The 27,666-nt window shown below is 39.2% G+C and overlaps 1 protein-coding gene across 1 annotated transcript in view; it reads left to right on the forward strand.

Moving 5' to 3' along the window:
* The window catches only part of TRIO (trio Rho guanine nucleotide exchange factor), a 268,321-nt gene that overhangs the window by 94,485 nt on the left and 146,170 nt on the right, over window positions 1-27,666 (forward strand). Inside the window, exons 7-11 of the mRNA XM_063298754.1 lie at window positions 440-631; window positions 4,348-4,479; window positions 7,902-8,132; window positions 16,472-16,594; window positions 19,911-20,102. Coding sequence (XP_063154824.1) covers window positions 440-631; window positions 4,348-4,479; window positions 7,902-8,132; window positions 16,472-16,594; window positions 19,911-20,102 — 870 coding nt within the window. The remainder of the gene's footprint in view (window positions 1-439; window positions 632-4,347; window positions 4,480-7,901; window positions 8,133-16,471; window positions 16,595-19,910; window positions 20,103-27,666) is intronic.

Genomic DNA, 27,666 nt, shown 5'->3' on the forward strand with positions numbered 1-27,666 from the left:
AAAAATGGTTAAATCTTTTCTAGAAAAAAGCAGAAACCTATCTAATTGAAGATTTTTATACTCACATGATCTTAACAGGTATATCAGACACTCTGTGCCAACGGAGAACACATCTTGTAGCATCCCTTTTCTGGAACAAAATTTGTTTCTCTGTTCTTGTTAGTTTAAGTACAGTTCTGCCTTATTTATGGAGAGCTGGGTCAAATTACTAAAGCAGGCACCTCCAGGCTGAACAAACAAACCAAGAAGGAAAACCCTTTCAAAGCTTTAGTTCTTTCAGGATGCCTCTGATGCTTGCACAAAATGCCCACTGTATTAAGTACTGTAAGGGTATTAGCAGAAAGTTTTCATGACTGATCCTGGTTCTTTTTAAGTTGAACTATCAAGCTCAACCTCCTTAGTAATCTTGTCTATTGAGTTTGTCTTCTCTTTTTTATAGAATGTGTATGTGAACATAAATCGCATAATGTCTGTAGCTAATCGTTTGGTGGAGTCTGGTCACTATGCTTCACAACAAATCAAGCAGATTGCCAACCAGTTGGAACAGGAATGGAAGGCATTTGCTGCAGCCTTGGATGAACGCAGCACCTTGCTCGATATGTCGGCTATTTTCCACCAGAAGGCTGAGCAGGTCAGTCATTCCATAAGGCAGAAGGATATCTATTGGTTTTCTAAGATATTGTTTAATTTTATAATAAGTTTAGGATAAGAGTAGACAACCAGAAATTCTGGGACTGTGTGTAGCATCCAAGTTCCTTTTTCTTAATTGCTGATCACAGTTGTCAAAAGTGGCACAGCTTCCTCGCATTTTGAGACATATGCAAACTATAGGAGTCACGTGCAAACTGTTTCTAATCCTGCAAACAGATTTTCAGAAATACAAATGAATACTCCCCTAGATATTGAGAGGAAAAATATTGGTCCTACCCACTTGGTATCATCACTTGATCTATTGTGACCCTCAGCTCTCCCATAAATGTTAGATATGAATCCCTGGCTGCCAAAATATTCTCCACCCTGGTTAGAATCAAGGCACCAGCTTGTATTTTTGGCGTGTAGGAGGCATTGAGAGAAGAGGAAACTCCTAATGGCTGATGAATCATTTAAAGTTACAAGCAGCTGTGCCCTGGGATTCTCCCTCCTAGATCTTGCTTTGGGCAGCAAGGAAGAGCCATCGTTGTGGTTGTTTTTGCTACATTGCAGAACTGCAGTTTATTTTTGCTAGAAGGAACAAGGAAACTCCTGTCTTGAGTTTCTTGTTTCCTCCTATAAAAATGACACAGGGAAGGGGAATAAGGGGCTGCTGAAATCTTTACTTCATGAAAGCTTCTAGCAAAGAAAGGCCTGGAAAAGGGATCTTGAGGTAAGATTGTCTGTACCTGCTTTGAGAATTATTGGTCTGCCAACTATGAACATTGTATGGCTAAGGCAAACATTGTATTGGGTCTCAGAATTAAGCTGAGGATGAGCGAAAAGCAGAAACAAAACAATGGCTTCTACAGATTCATTTTCTATAACTAGAATCATTTATAATGATTAAGCAATCTACCCTATCCACCCAACATTTCACAAGAGTAATAAAGGATTTCTACCAAAACGGAGGTGCTAGAATGTAACCAAAACTATATATTTAATCCAAGGCAAATATTTCACTCTGGTTCCTAGATGTTAGTGTTGTTGATTATTTTAAGTAACAGTTGCAAGTTATGTGTAGCTACAGGTGACTTAAAAACCTGATCTAGATAGAAGCTGGCATAGATATTCTCAAGCCCCCAAGTGGTCTGTCCCTATAACTAGAATATGACTTTCTTAGTGGTATGTAGTGTTCACTTATAAACTTATCTTTGTGGTCTGTAGTTTTGTTTCTGTTACAGTTAGTGGTGCTGCTTGAACTACTTTTATTGAGGGAAGTGGGCGACCAATCTGCTCAGCTATTCTTTTTGATCAGTGGAATGCTGTTTCAGCTGTTTGTTCCAGTTGAAGTATGGAATTTGTAGTGTCAGATGACGCCTGATTCCAACCCTCTTCAGTCACAACTCATGTGGCAAGTAATCATGATGGGAACTGTAGTCCAACAGTGTTCAAGGGGGCATGGATTCCTTACTTGGTATGTGTGTTCTAGAATGGAGATCATATTGGGGCAATCAGGGTTCATATACTATCTCTTAGGAACTTCCTCTATTGCTTGCTGATGACATAAGACACCTGTCCTAACAGCCAGGAACCACGCTGAGACAAGGAATAGGTCTCTAGTGTTTATTACTGCTACATTAGACAGAAAATCCTAACAAACTGAAGAAGCGTGGGGAAAAAACCCAGACAGATAAACCTCAAAAGTTAAGGCAGGTCTGATCTGTGTCTCTTTGAATGGCTGCTTAACTCCTCAGTACTACGCATGCGTTTTCCCCCCTGGATAGGGGCCCCCTCCTGCTCACCATCAGTACTCATGACAACACCCCCAAATTCTCTTCTTCCAAGATGCTGCTGCTGCTCCTCATTACTAAGTAGAGAAACATTGCCCTGATGACTTCACTGAATTTCAGTCATACTTAGAGCACCCAATCCAGGGCCTCTGCTTCCTGCTAGTCATAGAGCACACTAAAAATATCAATTTCCTATTCTAGTTGGGGTTTTCTAATGGTTGAGAATTCAGCTCTGCTGTTGTTTATAACAATCTTCTTTCACATTATCTTATTTTCCTCCATTAAGCAAACAGCTGTTTGATAGGTTGACAGGGAGGCTGATTATTTTGGGAAAGATCATTTGCCTTCACAGATCCAATGAAAATTGCACTTTCCAAAGCTTGTTTCAAAAAAATTAGATTTTCTCATATTTGAATGAAATAACTGCCACCTGCTTAAATTATATATCATTGTTAAGGGTCTTAAAAGAGCCATGTATGTGATATAGCTGCACAGCATTTCTTCCAAACTAGTGAATGATCTATTTTTGATCTGAGCACTTTAAACAAGTTACTGTCTCTTGCCTTGAGAACTGGTGTAATGGAGCAGCAAAAACTGTAGCATGCTGGTTTGCAAAATAAGAATAGCGAGGCTGAGTTGTGAGCCAGAAAGTCATGAATTCAGATAGCATGTGTCTAGACTTGCCACAGCAAATTGATAAGTTTGCTCTGTTATAGTTATGAGAGATTAGTAAAAAGTGAAGAATTCTGCAGATGCTAAATACGTGCTTGCATATAGAAAATTCAATTTCTAGCGGCTTCCCCCCACCAAAAAATTGGACAAGAACCCTGCCTGAAGTGGTACTGTATTGGGCTAGATGAGTGTAGAGTATCTGTGACTTCATCGGTACATTCTGTATTATCTGTGAGTGATTTACTACTCATATTTGCTTGATCCTGGCTTTGTCACTGAGGTGAGATTATTTGAAGAAGCTTCTGCCAGATTAAGATAGGCACTTTCAACTTTCCCCAAGAGTCAATCCTTTAATCCACCAATTTCAAAGATGTTGCCATTTTGAGCATCTTTGTATCTCTGAAGAACAAATTAACAACACAGAAATTGTTGAGGAAAACATGCCTCCCCTTCATTCAACAGGAAGTTAGGTCCATTGCTCACACTTCAAAATGCCATTGAATGTGGGGTTGTACTCAAATGAGTAAGAGGAAAGACTTGATTTGTTTTCCTTTAGCTTTTTTCCTGTGTAAATGCAATTCAAGGAGAAATAAACATAGAACGTGGAGGAGTCTGTTTGGACTAAATGAATTAGCCTCATTAATTGTTTGATTGTATTACATTCTCCACACAAAACAAGAGAACAGTCCATGAATTGTAAGTTATTGTATTAATGCAATGTACCTCCTGAATGTGTACAATATTAATGGTGGGGACGATAGCAGCAAATGATTTGATCTGATTTTCTGATGCCAGAGATTGCAGCTGGACGCTTTTGGATGTGTTTGGAATTCTTCTTTTGCATGTGAATTGAGGTTTGGCCTCAGGTTGTTTTAATGTTTCCATATGTGTTTGTTTCCTCTTCCAAACACTCCATAGTTAACCAAGAATTCTCAGGTTACTAAAGTGTTCGTTTTCTTTTTAACAACCATCTCTGTTTTGCAGAGGAAAGTGAAATAAATTGGTAATTCTTCATTTCTCTTTTGAAACACAGCTATTTCTATTGACTAGAGCCAGAGTGGAAATAAACTTGAAATTATGTTAGCAGCTGAAAAACTTTATAGTTTTCCCGCTTTTTAATGGAGGAAAAAAAATCTTACCTTCAAAAAGAGGAACTCATTCTCTAACAAAATGTGCTTGCCCAATGAACTTCGTGCTGTTTCTTAGTGAGTGTGCTTGTAGTGAATGAGTAGATTTTTTTCCCTCCTTCTAGTACATGAGTAATGTGGATTCATGGTGTAAGGCCTGTGGTGAAGTAGAGCTTCCTTCGGAACTGCAGGATTTGGAGGATGCCATTCACCATCACCAAGGAATATATGAGCATATTACCCTGGCATACTCTGAGGTAGGTGATATTGCATTTCCTGCTTGTAAGTGGAATGTTTGCAGTATTAACAGTATACAAAGGGCTCCTGCACAGTAACATAACAATGATCACACATTTAGCAAAAACAATAAAAGTAAAGGAGGTCTCTGGCATTTGAAAGAATAACTTTTATTATTTTACTATGGCACAAGGTTCTGTGGACCAGAGTTCACTTCATCACTTGCTTAAGAGTTCACGGAAAGCAAAACCTGAGGTGGGTTGAGCTGAGAGTGTGTGACTGGCTAAAAGTCACCCGGCTTTCATGCCTAAGGGAGGACTAGAACTCAGTCTCCCAGGTTCTAGGCCAGCATCTTAGCCACTACACCAGACTGGCTCTCAGTGGCATATGCCAAGTGACTGAGATTAAGAATTCAGATATTTGATGAAGAGGACTTTAGTCTGCAGATAGTGTGCAAACATGTTAGTCTTTAGGATGCTAGGAAACAGTTGTGTTTGCTTCAATAAATTAACTTGGCTTCACTCTGGAATTTAAAAATATTTTTCAGAAGTACACAGGTGCTTTTTATGTTCATTTAAGTTTGCATTAATATTTATCATATTTAATTGCCATGGAGTTTGATTGCAGCTCCCTGTTAAGTAAACCTTTGAAGTAAAGCCATGCCCAAATGTGTGTAAAATGATGCAGTGGCTACAAAAGAGGTGGTTGAACACATGCACAGTCTTCAGTTCACTTACTGTGCTAAGCCACGATTTTACCACCTTGGCTCTGTTCACAGATCATGCTTTACAAACTGCATATGGCTTCATTCAAACATACTTCTCCTTTGTCTGCCTTTGGAAAGCAGCCTTCTCCCCCGAGTTCTTTTTTAAGAAACATCTCCTACTGGAAGAGCATCCGAGTTATTAAAAAAATTGGTTTGTGCTTTGGATACTGGTCACTGGCAACATACATTTATAGGCTATAACTGTGTTTCTATCAAACCTGTCCAAAGAAATTTGGATCAATAGCCATCTGGTTTCTCTGGCTTCATTTTGGGTGGTGTCCAAAAAGATATGTAACATTTTTCATGCTCTCACCAAAGCTTTTAAATAACAAGAAATCCAATTTGTTCAATCTTGCTCACTGTAACTAAAAGCAGTTCCACCCTTGCACTAAATTATATGGCTACTCTTTCTTTTTTAAATTTAGTGGCTGAAATTTATGCAACATTTTAAATGACATCTGTCTGATATTTTACAGCTATTTACCTTAGCAGTCAGGCTTACTGCTGCTCCAATTATCGCTAAGCAATAGTAATATAGTGCTGGAGATTTTGTGGCTAAATAAAATTCTTTCAGTCTTTTACTTATTGTTGTCAGGCCTTATATTTCAGAATGTCTCTCTGTAATAAGATCAAGGACAATTTTCTATATTACAGAGATGGTAAGATCCTGCATTAATATAAACTTGACATCTCACGTAACTCTTGCTATGCCATGAAGGCAGCTCCTCATCTCCTCCTTTGAAGAGTAGGAAAAGAAAAAAGAGCATCTGAACCAGCACTGTATAGTTTGTCTGAGTTAGTAGACGACATCTGTAGCTAAAATATTAAAGCCACATCCTTAACTTCGAGCTGTGTTGGTAGCAGTAAATCAAGATTTCCCATCAGGGCGTGTTGATATGACTGAGTAATCTTTTTGCTGCAAGATGTATATGATATAAGCTGTAACTGAACAATAGCCAAGCCTTATCCTTACAATCTTACACAAAAGCAGCAGCGTTCGTATGATAGGAAGCAAGTGCTGGAGTTTCAAAGCCCAGTCTTTAGGGTAAGCCAAAGACCTAGGGCAACATGCAAATTGAACACTTTTTTTAATAGAAGAGAGGAGGAGAATTACTACTGTATCAGTATTTGGATCCTTCCAGGGTTTTAAAAGAAATAATGTGTTGGGAAGAGGTTTACGCTGCAAACTTTCCCCTTACTAGTTCTTAAATGTTTGTACATAGGGTTGTGCAAAACATTTAATTCTAAAACATTTAAATCATGAAATTTCATGAGAGGTGCTTTTGGGTTTGTTATTTTATTTTTTAAAAAAACACAAAACAGTCTGCTCTAAGCATTTTGGAAATATTTGAGTTTGGAAACAGAATGTTTCAAATTTGGAACCACCCTATTTCAAGCTTGAGAGGCTTCCAAAAATGCTCCAAAGTGCAGTCTTGCCTTTGAAGCAGGACATTTTGCAGAGTTCACACTCAGAATCTTTCAAAATGAATGGTTTTGCATATCTCTATCTATGCAGTTCAAGCTTCAATTCTGGAGTAGTTCAACCCAATTAGTGACTATGTTTTTTCTGCCAGCTATGAAACTTACTTGGCTGGCCCAAAACACACACACACACACACACACACACTCTTGTAGGAAACCTTGATGGGTAGCAGTCACCACCAAGTGTGTCTCATCTTAAGCTTAATTCTTTCTTAAGACAGCCTCTACATGGGCAGAAACCTCTCCATGCTGTATCAGCTTTTGTTCTGTTGAAGGTAGTCAGCTGGAGGGGTTCATGTATCCCTTCTCTTAACTCTCTCTTTTCTGCACTATTACCTACTTGCTTGAGAAGCTCTTGAAGCATAAGGATTCTTTCTGCACTATAGAGCTATGGGATGCCAATATGCAAATGACAGTAATCCAGTCAGAACCAATAACAGCTTCAGTCAAACAGAGCCTATCTGGAAACTTGTGGGAAACCTTATATTTTAATGTTTGTTGATACCACGAAAACCTTGAGAACATGGAAATTGTGCTTACATTTAATCTGATACATAATTATTGACTAAATAACTTTATTATCAAATGATTGCAATTTTTCACTGTGCATGCTGCATCTGAAACCATCATTTGTTTCTCAGCCTCACACATAGAAATGTGTAAATGAACTAAATATAGCATCATCTCCCTATTTTCTAAGTGAATATTATGGACTGGTCCAGACATTGTGGTCTGTGAAGAGAAATACCCAACTCCATTTTGAAGATGAATAGTAAAATTAAAGCAAAACTACTTGCATTTTAACAGGCTTGGGGTTTTAATGGTGCTTGCTGTTATAGACTGAGATTTGGGTCTATAAGAGTTTAGCACCGCACGTGTGACCAGGATAACTAAGGCCTCCCATTTTCACTTAACTTTTTTGCCTCTTTTACCCCTCTCTAACCTTTCCAACAAAGTCTTTTAACTTAGAAGATTTCTAGAAATAGGACATCTTGTGCAGGGGGGAGTGGCTGAAATAAAAACTTGAATCCCTTCTTGTGCAGTGCTTGTTTGATTTCATCCAAAATAAATTCCAACATGCTTTTCCATTCATGACTTAAGATATATCCGATTAGGAAAAGTAATGTTATAATCCCATATTGTAGAACTGCTCAGCCAGTACGTAAGCACCTTCATTCTTATTTTGCTGAACAGGTGAGTCAGGATGGGAAATCACTGCTTGACAAACTGCAACGACCTTTGACACCTGGTAGCTCAGATTCCCTAACAGCTTCAGCCAACTACTCCAAGGCAGTACACCATGTCTTAGATGTTATTCATGAAGTGTTGCATCACCAGAGGCAATTGGAGAACATTTGGCAACATCGAAAAGTCCGCTTACATCAACGGCTTCAGCTCTGTGTCTTTCAACAGGATGTACAACAGGTCAGTGCATATCTCCTGGTATTGGGGATTCTGTATAGAAATGCTTACAAAGGGAGGGTGGCACTGTAGTACTGGCTACACGAGTAGATTGCTGCTGGGCAACTGGCAGTTCCAGGGCCCAGTACAACCTAAAATCCTATCTGATCATGATTGCTGAAAATTGAAATGAGAGTTTCCTATAGAGTCTGAATGAGAATTACCTCAAAAACTCTCTCCTTGAAATGCCACCCCTCTTCTTATTGCTAGTGGGATCCCACCCACCCTGAGACCTTCAATGCATCTACAAATATTAAGTTCTTGCCACCCAAAGTAAATCAGATATATGCCTTTGCCTGTGTGTTTTTGATGTACTCCAGAGAATGGTGGCCAGAGACTTTCAAATAGAGGAAACTACTGAAGAGTTGAAGAAGAGCTCTTTTTGGGGAATCAGTTGATTTCCAAAGCCTAGTTGGACACCCCAAGTTTAGACAAAGGAATAAACCCCAAAAACAACAAGGGGGAAGAGCACAATTTTCATAATAAAGTAATAGGAATAGTAAGGTGTCAGCATGGACAGGACCTATTTGTCTGCTAAATAAAAGATAAAAGCAGTAGAAACCATATAATCAGCATGTTAGTTCCCACTTCCATCAGGTTCAGCTAAACTAACTAGGAGCTAATAAGGAACTAAAGTCCTCCTATTATATGTAGAACTGGCTCCTCCAATTAAGACCTGAAATGGTTGGTTTTGGGAGCCAGATGGGAGATGGGTCTGTCTGGAGCTCATACACCCTTTTCTCTTTCTTGGGTTGCACAACCTTGAAAGAATCCTACATAACGTTGCCAGGTATCATTCCATTTATAGCCAATGGCTCTACCCAGTTGATATCCAAACCTTGGGAAATACAAGTGAATTTACCCACAAAGAAATCTGCAGAAAACATCTATGCAGCCTGCTGTTATCTCACTCCTCTCACCCTCCATAAGAGAACTGGGTCACTTTAAACAAGCAGCTGGGCAGGAGTCTGGAGACACAATAAGAGTGGAGAGCAAACACTTGGCTGTTCCTGTTACCAGTGTATAAGCCAGCCTTTCTCAACCTTTTGATCCTGGAGGAACCCTTGAAATATTTTTCAGGCCTCGTGGAACCCCTGTACATTCAGGCTCAAATACAAGCCAGAAGTTACAAAATTATTATATTCGTTTCATGCGTAGGCCTGTATATATGCATTAATAGTGTTCTTAAACTAAAAATAAAGAATGAAACTTACCTCTTTAATGTGAAGTTGCCTGAATTTGAAATATTTTTTTAAATAAGTCGTGATTTCCCAGGGAACCCCTAGTGACCTCTCACAGAACCCTAGAGTTCCAGGGAACCCTGGTTGAGAAACCCTGGTATAAGCCCAGACCTGAGTTTGTACCACTGCTCAGTCATGTTCACTTTTTATCTTATGCCATCATCACTCTGGGAGTCTTTTTATTCACTTCAGCTCCCAAAGGTCCTTGGTAAATGAGTGAGCTGCCTGAGATTGGCAAGTGGAAAGGGGCCTCAATAGGAATAATCTTATCCAGAGCTGTAATCAGCTCCCGCTGCCAGATCCAAAACTGAACTATCTGGCAAGTCACCCAAAAATCCCCATGTGCCTTCAGAAAAGAAGCAAAAGCCATCAGGTGTCTGGGGCAAACCATCTTAATAGACCTTTGTCCTTATGGAGGGGTGAGAAACTAACAATCCACAACTTGATCAGAAAGTGATTTGAGTGCAGCAAAAGACAGATAACAACACCCTCTGTTTCCAAATCACATCTCATCTGCTCTGAAGTATATACCAACTCCAGCATGTGCCCACCTTTGTGAGTTAGACCAGTTGTATGTAATTTTGGTTCTATCTTTACCATTGGAGGCCATGAATTCCCCAGCCAGTCCACCTCCCATTTCCAGGGCATGGAGACTGATGTCCCCAAGCTCTGAGGTCTTCAGTGGCTCCAGCAGCAACCTGGAAATGAGGCTGAGGAACTCCTGGAGGGCTTATTTTGGGCAGCAGAGTAGTCGAGCACACCAGCAGCAGTTCTAGCGTATCCCTCTGACTCAAATTCACTCATAGGCACTCCAGTAGCCTCTGGGACAGTGCTGTAGTCACTGCCAAGATCTCACAAATTATTGTAGCACCACTTCCTTAGTTGTGGGAGGACCTGAAACTGAAAGGGAAAGTTCTCCAGTAGGACCATAGCCCATAACTGCCCAACCAGCCCTCAGTAATGTGACTAGTATATTGTGCCCTTAAATTAACCACAACCTTTTTAAAGCAAGTGAACTTTCCTGATGTCTTAAAGAAATGTAAAGTGAGATCTCCATGCTTATCAGGCAACTCCAGAAGCCTTCTGTTGGTACCTACTTCCCAAATTTAATCTGCGATGATGTCTAATTTCTGTCTAAAGATACAGTAGGTTTTACTTTTGTAAAGTAGAACTTCTGGCATATTGTTTTATTGCATAGATGAGTAGCACCTGTTTGAGCAAAAGTGTCACTGGTGTAAAGTCTTGTCACTGTCTGCTTTCATTTCAATCCCATGCATATACCTGGAGAAGGAAGTCATTCTGAATTCTAACACTTCCCAGTGTTCAAATGAAGAAAGATTTGTTGAAGATAATCTGAAGCGGGGGCGCTTAATCCCTGTGGTCTGAGACTGTAAGGGCTAGCAATATCTCATTTGCCAAATGTACAGTATTTCAAAATTACTAAACCTGCATATTCTAAATTATTCTTGCTCCCCAAAGTCATCTTAAATAAAAAAGGCTTTGCAGAAATAATTCAGGCTTTGTCTGGGTTTTCGTAAGTGATAAAATAACCTGAAAAGGCCAAATCAGACAGCTGTCTCATAAGAGAAAAAATACCCAGTCTCTTGGTGGATTGTCCATCCATCCAGCCTGCTTTTATTTTTTGTCAACTCAAAGCAGTTTACATGCCTAATCTCTCACCTCCTATTTTCCCTCCAGCAACAGCACTGTGTGGTGGGCTAGGCTGAGAGAGAGTGACTGGCCCAAAGTTAGCCAGCTGGCTTTCATGTCTAAGGAAGGACCAGAACTCACGGTCTCGTTTCCAACCGTGGAGAAGCTACTATCCCAAGCTGGCCGGTGAACAGTTTGTGATTCACATGAATGATAGATTCCTTGCACATTAAAAAAAAATGTCTTTGCCCTCTCTCTTATGCTAGCCTTTAAGTATAATATGCAGAGTGAAGAAACTTCATTTGAAATCTTGGACAGAAGTTTGTTTTTTTCCTCCTTTGAGTGTGGGAGGGGTAGGTAAGCTTGTGCACATAATAGTAGCAGGATCAAAGAGTAGCTTATCCTCTCTGTTGTAATGCAACTGTTGGACTGTCACCACATAGACTCAGGTTCAGGTTCTTCCTCAAGCCATGGGAATTCGCTGGCTCACTGGGCCATTCATTTTCTTTCATGCCAGTTTCTCTTCTCAATATCTCTATCTATTGTTATGGGAGAAAGGAACAGAGATCTGATGTAAGATGCCTTGAGTTTGTAGAGAAAAGGTAGGATACAGCTGTAACAGAGGATGAGTTCAACTAGCCCCAGACGTGATGACGCAGCTAGCTCAAAGCCGAAAGGACAGCTAGCGGCCGACGGTGCTGGTGGTGAACGGCGAATCCGATGTTCTAAGGATCAACACACCATTGGAACCTGGAATGTAAGATCTATGAGCCAGGGCGAATTGCATGTGGTTATTGGTGAGATGTCAAGATTAAAGATAGACATTTTGGGCGTCAGTGAACTGAAATGGACTGGAATGGGCCACTTCGCATCAAATGACCACCAGATCTACTACTGTGGACAAGAGGACCACAGAAGAAATGGAGTAGCCTTCATAATTAATAGTAAAGTGGCTAAAGCAGTGCTTGGATACAATCCAAAAAACGGTAGAATGATCTCAATTTGAATTCAGGGCAAGCCACCTAACATCACAGTGATCCAAATATACGCCCCAACCACAGATGCTGAAGAAGCTGAAGTAGAGCAGTTCTATGAGGATCTGCAGCACCTACTGGACAACACGCCTAAAAGAGATGTTATTTTCATCACGGGAGACTGGAATGCTAAGGTGGGCAGTCAAATGACACCTGGAATTACAGGTAAGCATGGCCTGGGTGAACAAAACGAAGCAGGACATAGGCTGATAGAATTTTGCCAAGACAACTCAATGTGCATAACAAACACTCTCTTCCAACAACCTAAGAGACGGCTTTATACATGGACTTCACCAGATGGACAACACCAAAACCAGATTGACTACATTCTTTGCAGCCAAAGGTGGCGGACATCTATAAAGTCGGTAAAAACAAGACCTGGAGCGGACTGTAGTTCAGATCACGAACTTCTTCTTGCACAATTTAGGATCAGACTAAAGAGATTAGGGAAGACCCACAGATCAGCTAGATATGAGCTCACTAATATTCCTAAGGAATATGCAGTGGAGGTGAAGAATCGATTTAAGGGACTGGACTTAGTAGATAGGGTCCCAGAAGAACTATGGACAGAAGTCCGCAACATTGTCCAAGAGGCGGCAACAAAATACATCCCAAAGAAAGAGAAAACCAAGAAGGCAAAGTGGCTGTCTGCTGAGACACTAGAAGTAGCCCAAGAAAGAAGGAAAGCAAAAGGCAACAGTGATAGGGGGAGATATGCCCAATTAAATGCAAAATTCCAGAGGTTAGCCAGAAGAGATAAGGAATTATTTTTAAACAAGCAATGTGCGGAAGTGGAAGAAGACAATAGAATAGGAAGGACAAGAGACCTCTTCCAGAAAATTAGAAACATTAGAGGTAAATTCCAGGCCAAAATGGGTATGATCAAAAACAAAGATGGCAAGGACCTAACAGAAGAAGAAGAGATCAAGAAAAGGTGGCACGAATATACAGAAGACCTAGGATAACAATATCGGGGATAGCTTTGACGGTGTGGTCAGTGAGCTAGAGCCAGACATCCTGAAGAGTGAGGTTGAGTGGGCCTTAAGAAGCATTGCTAATAACAAGGCAGCAGGAGACGACGGCATCCCAGCTGAACTGTTCAAAATCTTGCAAGATGATGCTGTCAAGGTAATGCATGCTATATGCCAGCAAATTTGGAAAACACAAGAATGGCCATCAGATTGGAAAAGATCAACTTATATCCCCATACCAAAAAAGGGAAACGCTAAAGAATGTTCAAACTATCGAACAGTGGCACTCATTTCACATGCCAGTAAGGTAATGCTCAAGATCCTGCAAGGTAGACTTCAGCAATTCATGGAGCGAGAATTGCCAGATGTACAAGCTGGGTTTAGAAAAGGCAGAGGAACTAGGGACCAAATTGCCAATATCCGCTGGATAATGGAAAAAGCCAGGGAGTTTCAGAAAAACATCTATTTCTGTTTTATTGACTCTTCTAAAGCCTTTGACTGTGTGGACCATAACAAATTGTGGCAAGTTCTTAGCGGTATGGGGATACCAAGTCATCTTGTCTGCCTCCTGAAGAATCTGTATAACGACCAAGTAGCAACAGTAAGAACAGACCACGGAACAACGGACTGGTTTAAGATTGGGAAAGGAGTACGGCAGGGCTGTATACTCTCACCCTACCTATTCAACTTGTACGCAGAACACATCATGCGACATGCTGGGCTTGAGGAATCCAAGGCTGGAGTTAAAATCTCTGGAAGAAACATTAACAATCTCAGATATGCAGATGATACCACTTTGATGGCTGAAAGCGAAGAGGAACTGAGGAGCCTTATGATGAAGGTGAAAGAAGAAAGTGCAAGAGCTGGCTTGCAGCTAAACCTCAAAAAAACCAAGATTATGGCAACCAGCTTGACTGATAACTGGCAAATAGAGGGAGAAAATGTAGAGGCAGTGAAAGACTTTGTATTCCTAGGTGCGAAGATTACTGCAGATGCTGACTGCAGTCAGGAAATCAGAAGATGCTTAATCCTTGGGAGAAGAGCAATGACAAATCTCAATAAAATAGTTAAGAGCAGAGACATCACACTGACAACAACGGTCCGCATAGTTAAAGCAATGGTGTTCCCCGTAGTAACATACGGCTGCGAGAGCTGGACCATAAGGAAGGGTGAGAGAAGGAAGATCGATGCTTTTGAACTGTGGTGTTGGAGGAAAATTCTGAGAGTGCCTTGGACTGCAAGAAGATCAAACCAGTCCATCCTCCAGGAAATAAAGCTGGACTGCTCACTTGAGGGAATGATATTAAAGGCAAAACTGAAATACTTTGGCCACATAATGAGAAGACAGGACACCCTGGAGAAGATGCTGATGCTGGGGAGAGTGGAGGGCAAAAGGAAGAGGGGCCGACCAAGGGCAAGGTGGATGGATGATATTCTAGAGGTGACGAACTCGTCCCTGGGGGAGCTGGGGGTGTTGACGACCGAAAGGAAGCTCTGGCGTGGGCTGGTCCATGAGGTCATGAAGAGTCCGAAGCGACTAAACGAATAAACAACAACAGCTGTAACAAACAAAATAAGAATATGGTTGATGCTGTGCTTCTGAAAACTTCCTTATTATGAGAGTGGAGTTGGAATGAAAATTAAAGTGGTGAGTAGCTCTAAATAATGGTCTTAGTGCATGCTTGGAAACTCAAATTATAGTTCGCATTCTAAATTACAATCAGCCATAATAGTGTAATGCCTGAATTAGATTTATTGTTTTAACAAGGTTTTTGGATGTTGCTTTAGGTTCATAGACTCCGTAATTACAAAATGTAAGAATGATGAAAGAAAATTGGTTCATTTTGTTGATTTGTTGGCTAAGTACTTCCTTGGAATAAGACTAAAGTAGAGGCATAAAGATTCTTTACAGAGTTGATGACATTATGATAAAGACATGGTTTCCTTTCTTCTTTGCGGTCTTCTGTGGTTATGCAGGATATCAAACAGTGGTTCTGAGAACTTGGAGAGCTATTGCTAGCCCAAATAATCAAGATTAAACTAAGGGGACCAGTAGTCAGATTCAGCATAAGACATAAGCATTTCTTGTAATATTTTTTATTTTGTAATATTTGGGGCAGTACTTGGTTGGGGTAGACTGTGGTATAATGAATATTAGAGTTAGAAGAGGGAGTATAATATCTCAGAGTAATTTAAGCAGATGCTTGATAAATAAGGGTTCCCTGTGCAGACAGGGTGACGGTTGGCTTGTACAGGACATGCCATTCTCAAAAACATTCCTTGTACAGACCTGAATTAGCTTCATATATAAGGAAGAAAACTCTTTAGTTGCATAAATGCTTTTGCTGGTATGATGCATCTGTAGAGAATTTGTATAATAGGGAAGATCTTGTTTTAGTTAGTGCCTTAATTGCAATAGTATAGGGATGTATATGTTGGCTTCAGTTCCCAGAATGTTTAGTTACTGAATAGGTTCTGATTAGTAAAAATGCTGGGACTTGAATGGAAAGAAAGTGAATGGAAAGAAATTCTTGCCAGATGGTTCAATTAAAATCTTGCATTTTATAGTTAAGCATGAAGGGGCAGTTCCTTGGGTCAGGATAAAATTGCATTTCAGTTCAGTGGTTTTCAAACATCATGTCTTCAGGGAATCTTCTATATGAATCTGTTTGCCAAGGAGTTTTGCAGATAGGACATGGAATTTGTGGTTTGCAGAATACTGATGGTATTCTTACATGCACATTCATTTGGAGTAGTGGCATGGGAAATTAATCTCTTAAAGCAGTGTAAAACTTAGAGGCAACTCTGTGTATCGGTATTTTAGATGGGGGAGTGCTTTTTCTTAGGATAATTGTCATGTCTTATTTAAGTAGATTTCCAAAATTTTCTGAATGGTCACTGTCTGTGAGAATGATAGCAGGAGTAGATGGACTTTGGCTGATTTCAAAAGGGTGTTTTTTCTATTAGCAGGCCACATATCCTCATAGGAGATAATTTGATTGCTTAGTTTACAAACTCAGCATTAAATTGGGGAACTTGCTTTTTATCATTGCAAACTTTGGTGAGAGAAATTGCCACCAGTCTGAGTGTTTGAACAACTGGACTTGTAACAATACAAGAGAAAAATGCTCTCCAGGTAGTGGATGTTATTATGTGTATATGAATCCTAAGCTCGGATTCATATGGAGTAAGAATGTTAATAATTGCTGGGCTTCCACTGACATTTGAATTTGTCTATCTCTGAAATATCTATATTGCATGATTTAGTAGAACCTTAGAGGGAAGACTAAATATTAGGAAAATAATGAATGATGGCTTCAGTTGATTTATCTTATGATGTTCCACAACAGCAGGAAGAACCTTATAAGTATACAGTTAGGTCTCCTTAACAGTGATCTTTCTTGCAGGTGCTGGACTGGATCGAAAACCATGGAGAAGCTTTCCTTAGCAAACATACAGGAGTCGGGAAATCCTTGCATCGAGCCAGAGCACTGCAGAAGCGCCACGAAGACTTTGAAGAAGTGGCACAGGTAGGGCTCTTCATTGATACCATTCTTGGCATTCATTTGCAAAATGTCTTGGCTTCAAAAATGATAAGAATGAAAGAAAACAGTAGACTTTGAAACAAACAACAAGGAGATAGAACTGGTTATAAACACTGCAGCTTGAAAGATCTGCAGTTGTTTGGGAAAGATGCTGCTCTGGTGTATTTTAATTCTTCTTTTTCTTTTCTTGTATAGTTGTCTCTTCCCCCATTCCTTCTCTCCATCCAGTTTTCTTTCCCCTAATCTCCTTCCTTCCCTTTTGTGAAGCTACCCCATTCCCTCACACCATTTCCATTTTGTCTCATCCTCCTCCCTCTTTGCTATTTCTGATGGAACATGTGTATGTAGGCGGTTGTGTGTGTGAGTAAAAATCTTAAATATATTTAGATGAGAGAATCAATTACATTTACAAAAGGGGTAACTTATTTTACAGGTGGTTACTTTTAATTAGCAGTTATTAATACAGTAACAAATGTATTTTTTTCATCCTGACACGCATATATGTTTGTTACTCATTTATTGGGGCAAGGAGAATCTCTAGTATTGGTTCCAGCTAGAACTGGCAATATTGATGAAGAGGAGAAACTGGTTATCACAAAGGATTTTGTCCATGTATGTAACTTTTTTCTGTTTAATTTTTCTTTTGAGTGGGCGGTGGCATGTTAAACTTAAGGCTTCTGCCCATTGGATAAATATAGTAAATGGCCATATATATGCAATAAATAGAGAGATGGTGTATCCAGAAGCCAAACTAACTAAACAATATATAAAATCTCTTCTAAAGTAATCCTTTAAAGCTTGCACTGATGGAACCATTTAATTGTTTTACATTTCTTTCTGCCAAGAACATTTATGTAGTGCATTTGTTTGTTTGTTGAACTTGTACCCTGCCACAGTCAATCTACTCTCAGCAGCTTACAAGGTATATAGTACAATAATGGTTAAAACATCCACCATAAAAAAACCAACATAAAGGACAAGAAAAATAAAAGTAAATAAAAATAATAAGAATGGTGCCATGTAGTCAGTCAAGAATATGCCCTCCAAAATAATTCAGTTTTCAATAACTTCCTGAAAACTAGCAAGAAGGGGTGAGTCTGATGGGGGGGGGGCATTTCAAATCAGGAGCACACCAAAGAAAAGCGGGGTCACCTAGCCTTGGCTCCCTGTGTGGGGGCCCTCTTGGAAAATGGTATAGACCAACAACACAGAGTATTGTTACGTCCCCTGTGTTTCCTGGGAGGCTTTTATTACACACAACCCTTAACAAACTTATCACTAAAACTGTACTATATACTATACCTATACTAATATCTATGTGTCTGTGCCTATATGTATATCTCCGTCATTGCCTGAACTATAATAGTATGCAGCCACCTTGAAATACGGTGGCCTCTATTGCTGTCAGCTGCTGTTCTTAAAACTCCCTATACGTCCTGGAAGGGTGTATATTTTAAGAAATGAGCTACTAGGCAGCTTGCTAACTCTAGAACATAGATTGCTCATACGACCCTTAATCTTGAATTATCGAGCACTTTATTTTCTTTCTCCAGAGCACATGATGGCCAAATATGTAGAGATGTGCAAAACATTACAAATTTAAAATGTTTCAGAATGGAATTTCTTTTGTACACCACTACAAATAAGTAGGAGCATGGTAGCTTATCGGAGATCTTTCTCATCTTATGCTCTCCCTGTTCTGTGACTTCAGTTGCATATGAAGATGTCAGAGAACCTTGACAGAGTATGATGTGTAGCTGTGCATCGTACTCAAGCTACCCTGAGTTCTTATTATTTGTTTAGCCTGTGAGGGGAATGATTTCTTGTTTGCAAGTGTGATGAGGAAGCTTATTTGTTTTACTGTGAAATATGTAATACTGTGGTAGTTTTCAAAGATAATTTTTGGTAACCTGATAATATCTAACTTGCTAAAAACCTATCTGCTTGATTGTGGATGCAAGGCACGTATGCAAAGATAAAAAAAATACAGGGGTGTCTCCCAGCAAATGTGTCTATTTATCATAATATTTGTATCATTCCAGTATCCTTCTGAGACTATGACATTTTGTAGCCAAAGGAATAAAGCAGTATGATAGTGGCAAGACAACTTCTAGTTCCTGTAAAATTAGGTTGTGGATGTTTATAGGAGCTGAGCCCAGTTGATTTTTCAAAGTCAGGAGATGAAAAAAGCAGTGATAACCTTGATTACTTAAGAACAAGTTCTGAAACAACTTAAAGTAGTGTTTTTAAACTTGGCAACTTTAAGGTGTGTGGAATTCAACTTGCAGAATTCCCCAGCCAGCATTCTACCCTCCTCTTTCCCCTAGCAATATTGTGTTCATGTCAATTAATAATAAAGATCCCTTCTGATACTGGCTGGGTCACATGGATACATCATATTACTGGGTTTCGTTCAGTTGATAAGTGACTGCTGAGGATTTAAATAGACTCCATTGAAAAAACCTGTGATCCCTAGCGATATGAAACTGAAATACTTTGGCCACATAATGAGAGGACAGGACACCCTGGAGAAGATGCTGATGCTAGGGAGAGTGGAAGGCAAAAGGAAGAGGGGCCAACCAAGGGCAAGATGGATAGATGATATTCTAGAGGTGATGGATTCATCCTTGGGGGACCTGGGGGTGGTGACGACCGACAGGAAGCTCTGGCGTGGGCTGATCCATGAAGTCACGAAGAGTCGGAAGTGACTAAACGAATAAACAACAAAGTGATATGAAATAGCTGTATGTTATTTTATTGTTATTCATTATTTTGTTGAATAATTTAATACATTTATTTTATCACACCATTCTTCCTTGACTCAAGGGTCTGTGCATGATATTCCTTTCAGTTTTTGTACATAAACCAAGTAGCATAAGGTAATTTTAAAAGCATTTATCAAAGTCAGCTGTGAATATGAAGGCAACTGACAGACTTGCAAGTGTTCTCCTTTAACTGTAGTATGTTAAACCATGGGCATGTGCTTCTTTGACAGTCATGGGTCTGCAAATGATAGGGTGGTGATGTCACCAGAGAACCCAGGATTTTTAGCCTGTTCCTTGGATCTTTCAGAGGAAGATGAAACCTACTGGAAGCTTAGCACACATGGTTTCTTCCATTTGCCACCAAAACTTGATGGGAAATCATGCCTCTGTAGTTCAGCAATGTGCTGCTAGATTTTAGTAGTGCAGTCTTGAAGGACTTTAGTGGCTACAAAATGGGGTTTGGGAATTGTTTGTAGGTGTTTATAAACATTTGTAGAATCCCTTCTACAACTCTTATTCTCTTGCGGTTTCTGTAGAACACATATACCAATGCAGACAAATTGCTAGAAGCAGCTGAACAGCTAGCCCAGACAGGAGAGTGTGACCCTGAAGAGATTTATCAAGCAGCCCATCAGCTGGAAGACCGGATACAAGATTTTGTTCGGCGGGTGGAGCAGCGCAAAATCTTATTGGACATGTCTGTATCTTTTCATACCCACGTTAAAGAGGTGAGCAAAACAATAAGTAACATCAGGATTTTTGCAGGTGCACATCCAGAAACTCAAATATAAGCTTAAAGCAGAGCTGGTATTTCAACAGATCCTTAACAATGTGACATCTCCTGGGTCCCCTTTCCTGATAATGGGCTTTAGATGGTTTGCCTTATGCAAGGCAGCCTTTCAAACAGCATTGGTTATCTGGTTCATTAGCCACTCTCTTAATTTCCTCCAATACCTCAGAATGCTGCTAGGTTGAGAGCACTGTAGGGTAGATTCTGGCCCTGCTTGAAGTGCTACAACATAAGTAAAAATGCAGGTGAGCAAGGTAAATATCAGCATTAGGCCCTGGAAGCCAGGTAGCTGCTCAAACCAACTAGGTGCTCTGCACCTAGAGAGATTAATTTGAATAATTTGAATTTGAATAATAAATTAGTGTTCTGTGAAGGGGCAAGTGATCATTTTATGGTAGTAATTAAAAGAATTAGTGATCAGAGAGAGAGACTGGTCCAACTCAAGGTGGTTAATGTAAATTTCAGTATTATTCAGGGTTTAGTGTGTATGTGCTCTTTCAGTTTAAATGCTTCCCCAAAGCTATACTCTGAAACCTTTCCATAAAGTTACTCATTGACACATTTAACCAGGCTAGTTCAAGTGCTATCAGAGGAGGTCCTCAATCATTGTTGGCTGGTGGACAAATTTGGTATTTTGAGAGCATATAGTAGGCATTCTTACAAAATGGCAGCTGGTAAGCTTTCCCTTTCCCCAGTGGTAGCTATGGAAGACATAAAAAGCACAAATCACACATTTACCAGAATGTTACCTATTGCTGTCTCCTCTCCCTCCTACTGGATGCTATTTACTATCTCTGCTTAACTTTGTTCTTTGATGGGGGACCATCATTCTAAAGAATGCATTGGGCTGAAGCCATTTTTTAAGAAAATGTATGTGGCTCAGAGGCCATTCCTGAAAATAAAGATGATGCTGGAGACTCTTGCCTTGCCTTTTGTCATGCTGAATCCCCCCCTTTTTAAAAAAATTAATTAAAATGATTTTTGAAAGATGAGATGGGGAATCCAGCAGAAAATAACATGGGTGCCCTGGCTACCACATTGGAGATTTCATACCCAGTGGCTGCATAAAGCGTTAAAAGAACTCAGCTACAAAATTGTTCTCAGAGTGAAAAATACTGGGAAAGTCTTCCCAAAAAAGTTTTCTTTAAAATAAAATAAAAAGCAAACAAAAAGTGTCAAAATAAAGTGGGAGGGGGTTATTACATTCCTTTTTAAATGTGAGAAAATGCCACTGTTTCCACTGATTACTAAAAAAAGTATCATAATGAGAATGCATACAAGAGTATGGAGAATTAATTACTCTAACTCTTTGTTCCAGCAATAGATGGAATACTTCTTCTTTTAAGAGAGAGGTTTTATTGTTCTGTATTTAACGTATTTAATGAAGAAGAAAAAAAATAGCTTCCCTTTCAAAATCAGTGTTCCTATTCCTCTTGTATTGCTAGGTTGCAAATAGGCCATTTTCAAAATTGAAAATGCCCCCTCCAGCACTTTAAGCTGTTACCCCATTACAAAGCAACTTCCTGTCTATCATTATACTTAACTTCATTATTAATGTAACACATAAATGGTAAGTTTGGCTCTCAGTCAGAATTTTCTTCTTATGTGGTATTACTGGATTTGTTTCTAGTATAAAGTGAAGGAGCTCTAAAGGATAGCTATACTATTCATGAGTAACTGGAAGTTATCTTCACAAAATGGTTTGCTCAGCTGTTGGCTTAATAGGAATATTCAGCTGACTTTGATAGGCGAAGGCAGGAGGCAACAGAAGGCAAGTCCATCATCACCCATTGCCAAAGGTGAGGAAGAAATAAATGGAAAGTATGTAACAAAATACAGTGGATGCTTCCAGTTTTTAATTGTTCAAGTGGTTGCCCAGTTTGTGTTTTCCTCTCCCTCTTCCCTCTTTTCTTTTGTATCGTATCACAGGTTTTGTTTTTGTTTTTATAAATCTGAAATCAAGAGTTAGATTGCTTTTTATTCATCTCTGAGATGCTCTGGGAGTTCTTTAGGCTGAGGAAGAGAAGAAAATTCTTCAGATAAATAAATCTTACACTTTTTTGGTTTTGGTGTTGCTTTATATTATGGGTAAAACGTTTTGAAGTCAAGATAGGTTGGCAGGGTGTTACCTGTGATGTTAATTTCACATGAAGAGCCCGCTGATCCTTGTGATTTGTTTTCCTTTATTGTTTAAAAATATTTTTTCCTCAGGCAACTAGGTGTGCTCGTCTTTAACCACCAGTTGCCATGGTTCCAGAATACCTCTCAACCCCCATCATATCCAGAGGCATTTTTGGAAAGTGAGTCAATGATTGGAGGCCTTTGGTATTGCTTTGAAGTGTTTCCAGAAATACTAGTGAGCAGGTTAGCTTGGTGATAGCAGTAGGACAACCAGGGGAATAATGAAGTATTTTACAGTGGGAGTAAAAAAAAGTGGTACAGCCCAACAAGGTTTGGAATTGCAGGGATGCAGAACAATAGGAGAGATTAGAAAGGCCTAGGGCTATTAGATCTGGGCTGCAAAAAGCCAGATAAACAATAAATGGCAGCCAATGAGTTACAAAAAACTAGCATTTTGCTGCCATGTTGCGATCACTCAGCTTTTTGTGGTAGCCTTAAGAAAACGAGCAAGATGATCCAGTGAAAAACATGAAGCAGAGAGGGGGCTGTCTGTCTGTGTTTTGGGTATGTGATTGAAAGAGTTTCAGAGTAAGGGATTTTGAGTCAGTGTGTCTTGTATGCTAGGAATCTGAGGTGAGAATCAGAGTTTAAAGCAGTGGTTTTAAATGTGTTCATGGGAGTTTGTGAATGTGTGCAAGAAAGAAAGACAGAGAGAGAACAGTAGATTCAATGGAGTTAAATTGTAAATTAGTGTCACTCCTTCGAGGTAGACTAGATCAGGAAATGGACACTGCAAGGACTGCTGGAACTTGGCACTGTTATAGTGAGTACCTGTTCAAAGATGTAGATTATGCTTCAATTTTGAAAGTACTTGCAACCAACTGCAGCCAGAAAGATCACCAGCTATTTGTAATAGCAGAAGGAAAGGATCTTAAACCAAACATTTAAAAAGTAGCACTTGAGTAGACATTTAAGAGCAAAAATGAGAGTAGAAGCTTTAATACCAGATACAATTAAATGATTCATAAATTGGGGAAGTCAGCAGGGATGTATTGGTTTCATGCCTGGCTTTTTTCAGATACTTCTCTTTGAAGAGAAAAGTATGCTCTTTAGAAATTGTAGAAAGATAAATTAACATTAATAAGTCCATGAGAGTGCTGTTCATAACTTCTTGGAGAGAGGGTGATAATAAGAGATAGTATCGAATTTGGCTCAGAAATATCTTGTGAGTCTAATGTATTGTTCATTCATGAAGTTCATAAAGTTCTGTCTGGGACCTGTTTCAGCCTAAGTTCATCCACAATGTTATATTGAGGATAATATGGAAAACCCAATGTAAATCTTTCAGATAATTAAGGAAGCTACCTGTCAAAATCCATTATGTATTATGCTCTGCGTATGCTAGAGGTAATGTTTATAAAGTATAGTATTGGGTAGTAGTTCAGTATTTGATATTCTTACTGCTTAATTTCCTTTTATGTTGATGCATCCTCCTCAGATTTTGAGTAGCTGCCTCATTTACCACTGCATCATCACTGAATTTGGGCGCAGTCTCTTTAAAAATGATCTCTAGTTATCTGAAAGGATTAGAACTGGAGAAAGGTTCACAAATGAACAATATCTGAGAAGCTATGGGCTGAAAACTTATGTTTGAGTTTTACATTATGTTAAACTTCAGGAATGAAGTATTTCAAAGTGCACGTCTGTTACAGTGCTACACTTAATGGCAAGCTGATTGAATGTATGTATATCCATATTTTAAAAAAATAAAAATATTGAACAGTGCAGGCAGAAGCCTATATGAAGGCATACTGTCCTATCAGCTTTTACACCACTTTCTTCTTTTGGACTTACTTCCTTTTTTCCTGCCGATGTCCACTTTCTGACTCCAGGCCTCATTACAGCACACAAGACTGAATATGGCTGTCAGTCAATTTTGCCTACTCCTGAAATACTTTAGCCATACCAAACTTAGCCATGATGCTAAACAATGCAGAGATATGTTGTAAGCAGGTAGACTTCACAATATTGAATTACTGGAAAACATAGCACTTGATAGGATTAAATGCATGTGACCTTGGCAACAATCAGATCTAAATTAGGATGTAGCTTGCCTTCCAGTATTCTCAGCCGTAGGCGCCACTATTTGGTTCTTGATAATGGTTAACCTAGTTTTCCAGTACCAAAATTCAGATATAGAAAGAGGATGTTAATACTCGCTGAGCATTCTGGTTCTGTCTTGAACCTGGGTAAAATGATAAATCTCACAGCATAAGTCAAGTAGTTAGGAGACTGTTTATAGCAACAGTTACTTAGGTGGAAACCTCAGTGCAGGAATTAATGGCAGAAACTGTAGGCTATATCCCAGAGGGCAATTTAGCATCATTCACTGAGTAATTCAAAGCTGTTATTTTTTTGTTCAAAAAGTGCTTTGACTAATGTCTGCAAGTGTCTGCACACATAACTTTCTAACTGTCAGCTATACAAATGTGCATTTAAATAACTCCCCTTTCCCTGGTGGGAAAAACTGGAATGAGAGTTGGCCCAGGTGTTTGTCTAGCTGTGCCAAAAGCAGGAACAGATCAGCCCTGTCAACTATTTATGGAAGTATGGGTATTTGTATGAGGACGATGAACCCATGAGATGTAGTGCCTAAACATTTATGCCTGGTGTTTAACAAAACACTTCTCAGTGGCTTGTAAAAATTAAATGTCAAAATACTTGTTTCAGATTTAATTTTTAGAGAATATGTCAGCTACTTTCTTGGTCTTCATGCTTGTGTTTTTCTACAGTGAGCTCTGAAAATCTAGACTAGAATGAAAAAAAAAGAGACCTCCTATTCCTTAGTTGAGGAATAAAGTATGAAGTTTCTGAGAAAGAGTCATTGTTACAGAAACTTAATACAACTTTACTATTTGCTTGTATTGCCTGTGTGTGTGTGCACGTGCATGCATGAAAGAGAGAGTAATATACTGATTTGATTGACAATGTTTTTGGGATACATTAGAGTTTTTTTCACATGATGAGCTGACACTGTCTCAGAAAACGATTACAGCTTAAATGACATCAAGAAAACATTCAGCAACTTCATACAAATTAACCCCATTGCTCACAATTAATCATGAAAACTAAATGGGGCTTCCATACTCAAAGGTGATGTAAAGTTGAATAGCAGATGCTGTTATTTTTCTTCACAAATTATGTAAAGAGAAACATAGGTCACTTTAGGTACACACTTCTATTCAGCTTCACTATCAGGTCTGAACTGTCATATGTTGAAACATTAAATTGTTACATAAAGCTTTTCTGAGCATATTGCTTAAATTGTTAGTTTCTTGTTTTAGCCATTGGTCATAATGGAAATAACACATCAAGCTTAAAACTAGAAAATAATAGTTCAAATAATAACAGAGGAAAGGCACAGAAAAGTTGCCTAAAGAAACATACTGCACAAGAGAAGTTCAGCTGAGATTCTATTAGTGCTCCCAGCAAACACCACAACTGTAATCTACTACATATGAATTAGAATAGTTATGCAATTACTCTGCAGCTTTTAACTAGAAGATAGACAATCTGGTTTTGGCTGGCTAAGATACTGATTCACATTCATTACCTTTCAGTAACAGTTAAATGTTGCTGTTTTAGTCATTGTTAGATGTTACTAGACAACCTGTGACCCGTTGGGTCATCCTTTCAGAAATATTTCCTTACAAGACTCCTCAATGCCTTCAACAATGGCAGAGCTTCTAATGTACTGGAAAAGTTCTTAAAGATTCAGAGAGAGATGGATCTGCCTTGAAAGTAGCTAATGTTGAACTACATAGCACAGTCGAACATCAGGAGTTGACCACAGGAAATGTTTTATGACATTTTGTATTATGTCATAAAATGTTTTATAAAATTTGCCAAATTTCTATTCCACGGAAGTTATGGGTCCTGGATTTTGGATGCATTCTGTAAGTTAGCCCATTTGAGATACCTTGGTTCAAAAATTGTTGGCCTATGACATACCGTTTCGTCCAATTAAAGATTACAAAGAATCAAACATACAAGAGTCTTAGTAGTATATAGATAAAACCTGGGTACACATATTGTTTTAAACCATGATTTCTATACACCATGGTTTGTTGAATAAAACTCGGGATAATTTCACACCTCACTAAGGTATAAACTAAGAACAGACAATCCAATGCCTGCAAAGCCTCCCTATCTTCACCAGTAGACTTAGGGCATCTAAAATAATGGGGAAAAACCAAGGACCCATAAAATTCAGGAATAATACCCAATTGGCCATGTTGTTGGGGGCTGATGTAGTTGAAGAGTGTTGGCTGAAACAAGAAGAGATTGGGAAAGACTTGACTAGATATATGCTTGGTATAATCCAGAAAAGTGACTGATATATTAAGAGCACATTAGAGAGTATTTTATTTATTTATTTATTTATTTATTTTTCAAATTTCTATCACTGCCCATCTCCCCCAAAAGGGGACTCTGGGCGGTTTACAATAAAATCAGAATTAAAACATATAAATTACAATATAATAAACCAATAAATAAATATAAAATAATTATAAAATCCAAGTGGTGAAGGTCTTATTCGTTGGGGAAAGATCTATGGTACTAGCCACCCACCACCCACCCCAAGCAAGGTGGCAGAACAAGGTTTCCAAGTTCTTCCGGAAGGCCAGGAGCAAAGGGGCCTGCCTCATCTCCAGGGGCAGAATGTTCCAGAGGGCAGGTGCTACTGCAGAGAAGGCCCACCTCCTGGACCCGACCAGGTGGAATTCCCTCACTGACAGGGTTCGTAGCATGCCCTCTCTGCATGACCAGGTGGGATGGGTCGATGTTAAGGGGATGAGGCGGTCCCTCAGGTAACCTGGTACCATGCCATGTAGATCTATAGTATTTGCTCACATTGTAGTTTGGGCAATCTAAACACTTCGTTTAATGATTCAGCACCAACAGTGTGCCTGCTCTCTGGAAGCTATATTTAAACCTGCTTGTCTCAGCACGATGCTGAATAAAGAATGGAAGAGACTTCCATGCAGATAAAAGGTGCTCTGAGATAAGAGTTTTATTCCTTAAAATTTCCTAATGATGCTACGGCATTATATTTATTAAAAGAATTACTCTACCCAGTAACAAACATTCTCCGGGTAATCTGAACACAAGGTAAATATGCAATAACTCAAAGTCTATAGGAAATAAAATATAACATTTAAAAAAAAGGTTTTTAAATTATTTCAAAAGCCAGGGATCTAAGCACTAAAATGCACAGGCAACTGTCTCTGGTGTTGCAATACAGCAATCTGAACCAGATAAGTCTCTCGGGATAGACAGGGAGACACAGCTGAGAAAATCCTTCTAGTCACTGAACTATG

The sequence above is a fragment of the Candoia aspera genome, chromosome 3, assembly GCF_035149785.1.
Source record: "Candoia aspera isolate rCanAsp1 chromosome 3, rCanAsp1.hap2, whole genome shotgun sequence".
NCBI classification, from domain to species: Eukaryota; Metazoa; Chordata; class Lepidosauria; order Squamata; family Boidae; genus Candoia; species Candoia aspera.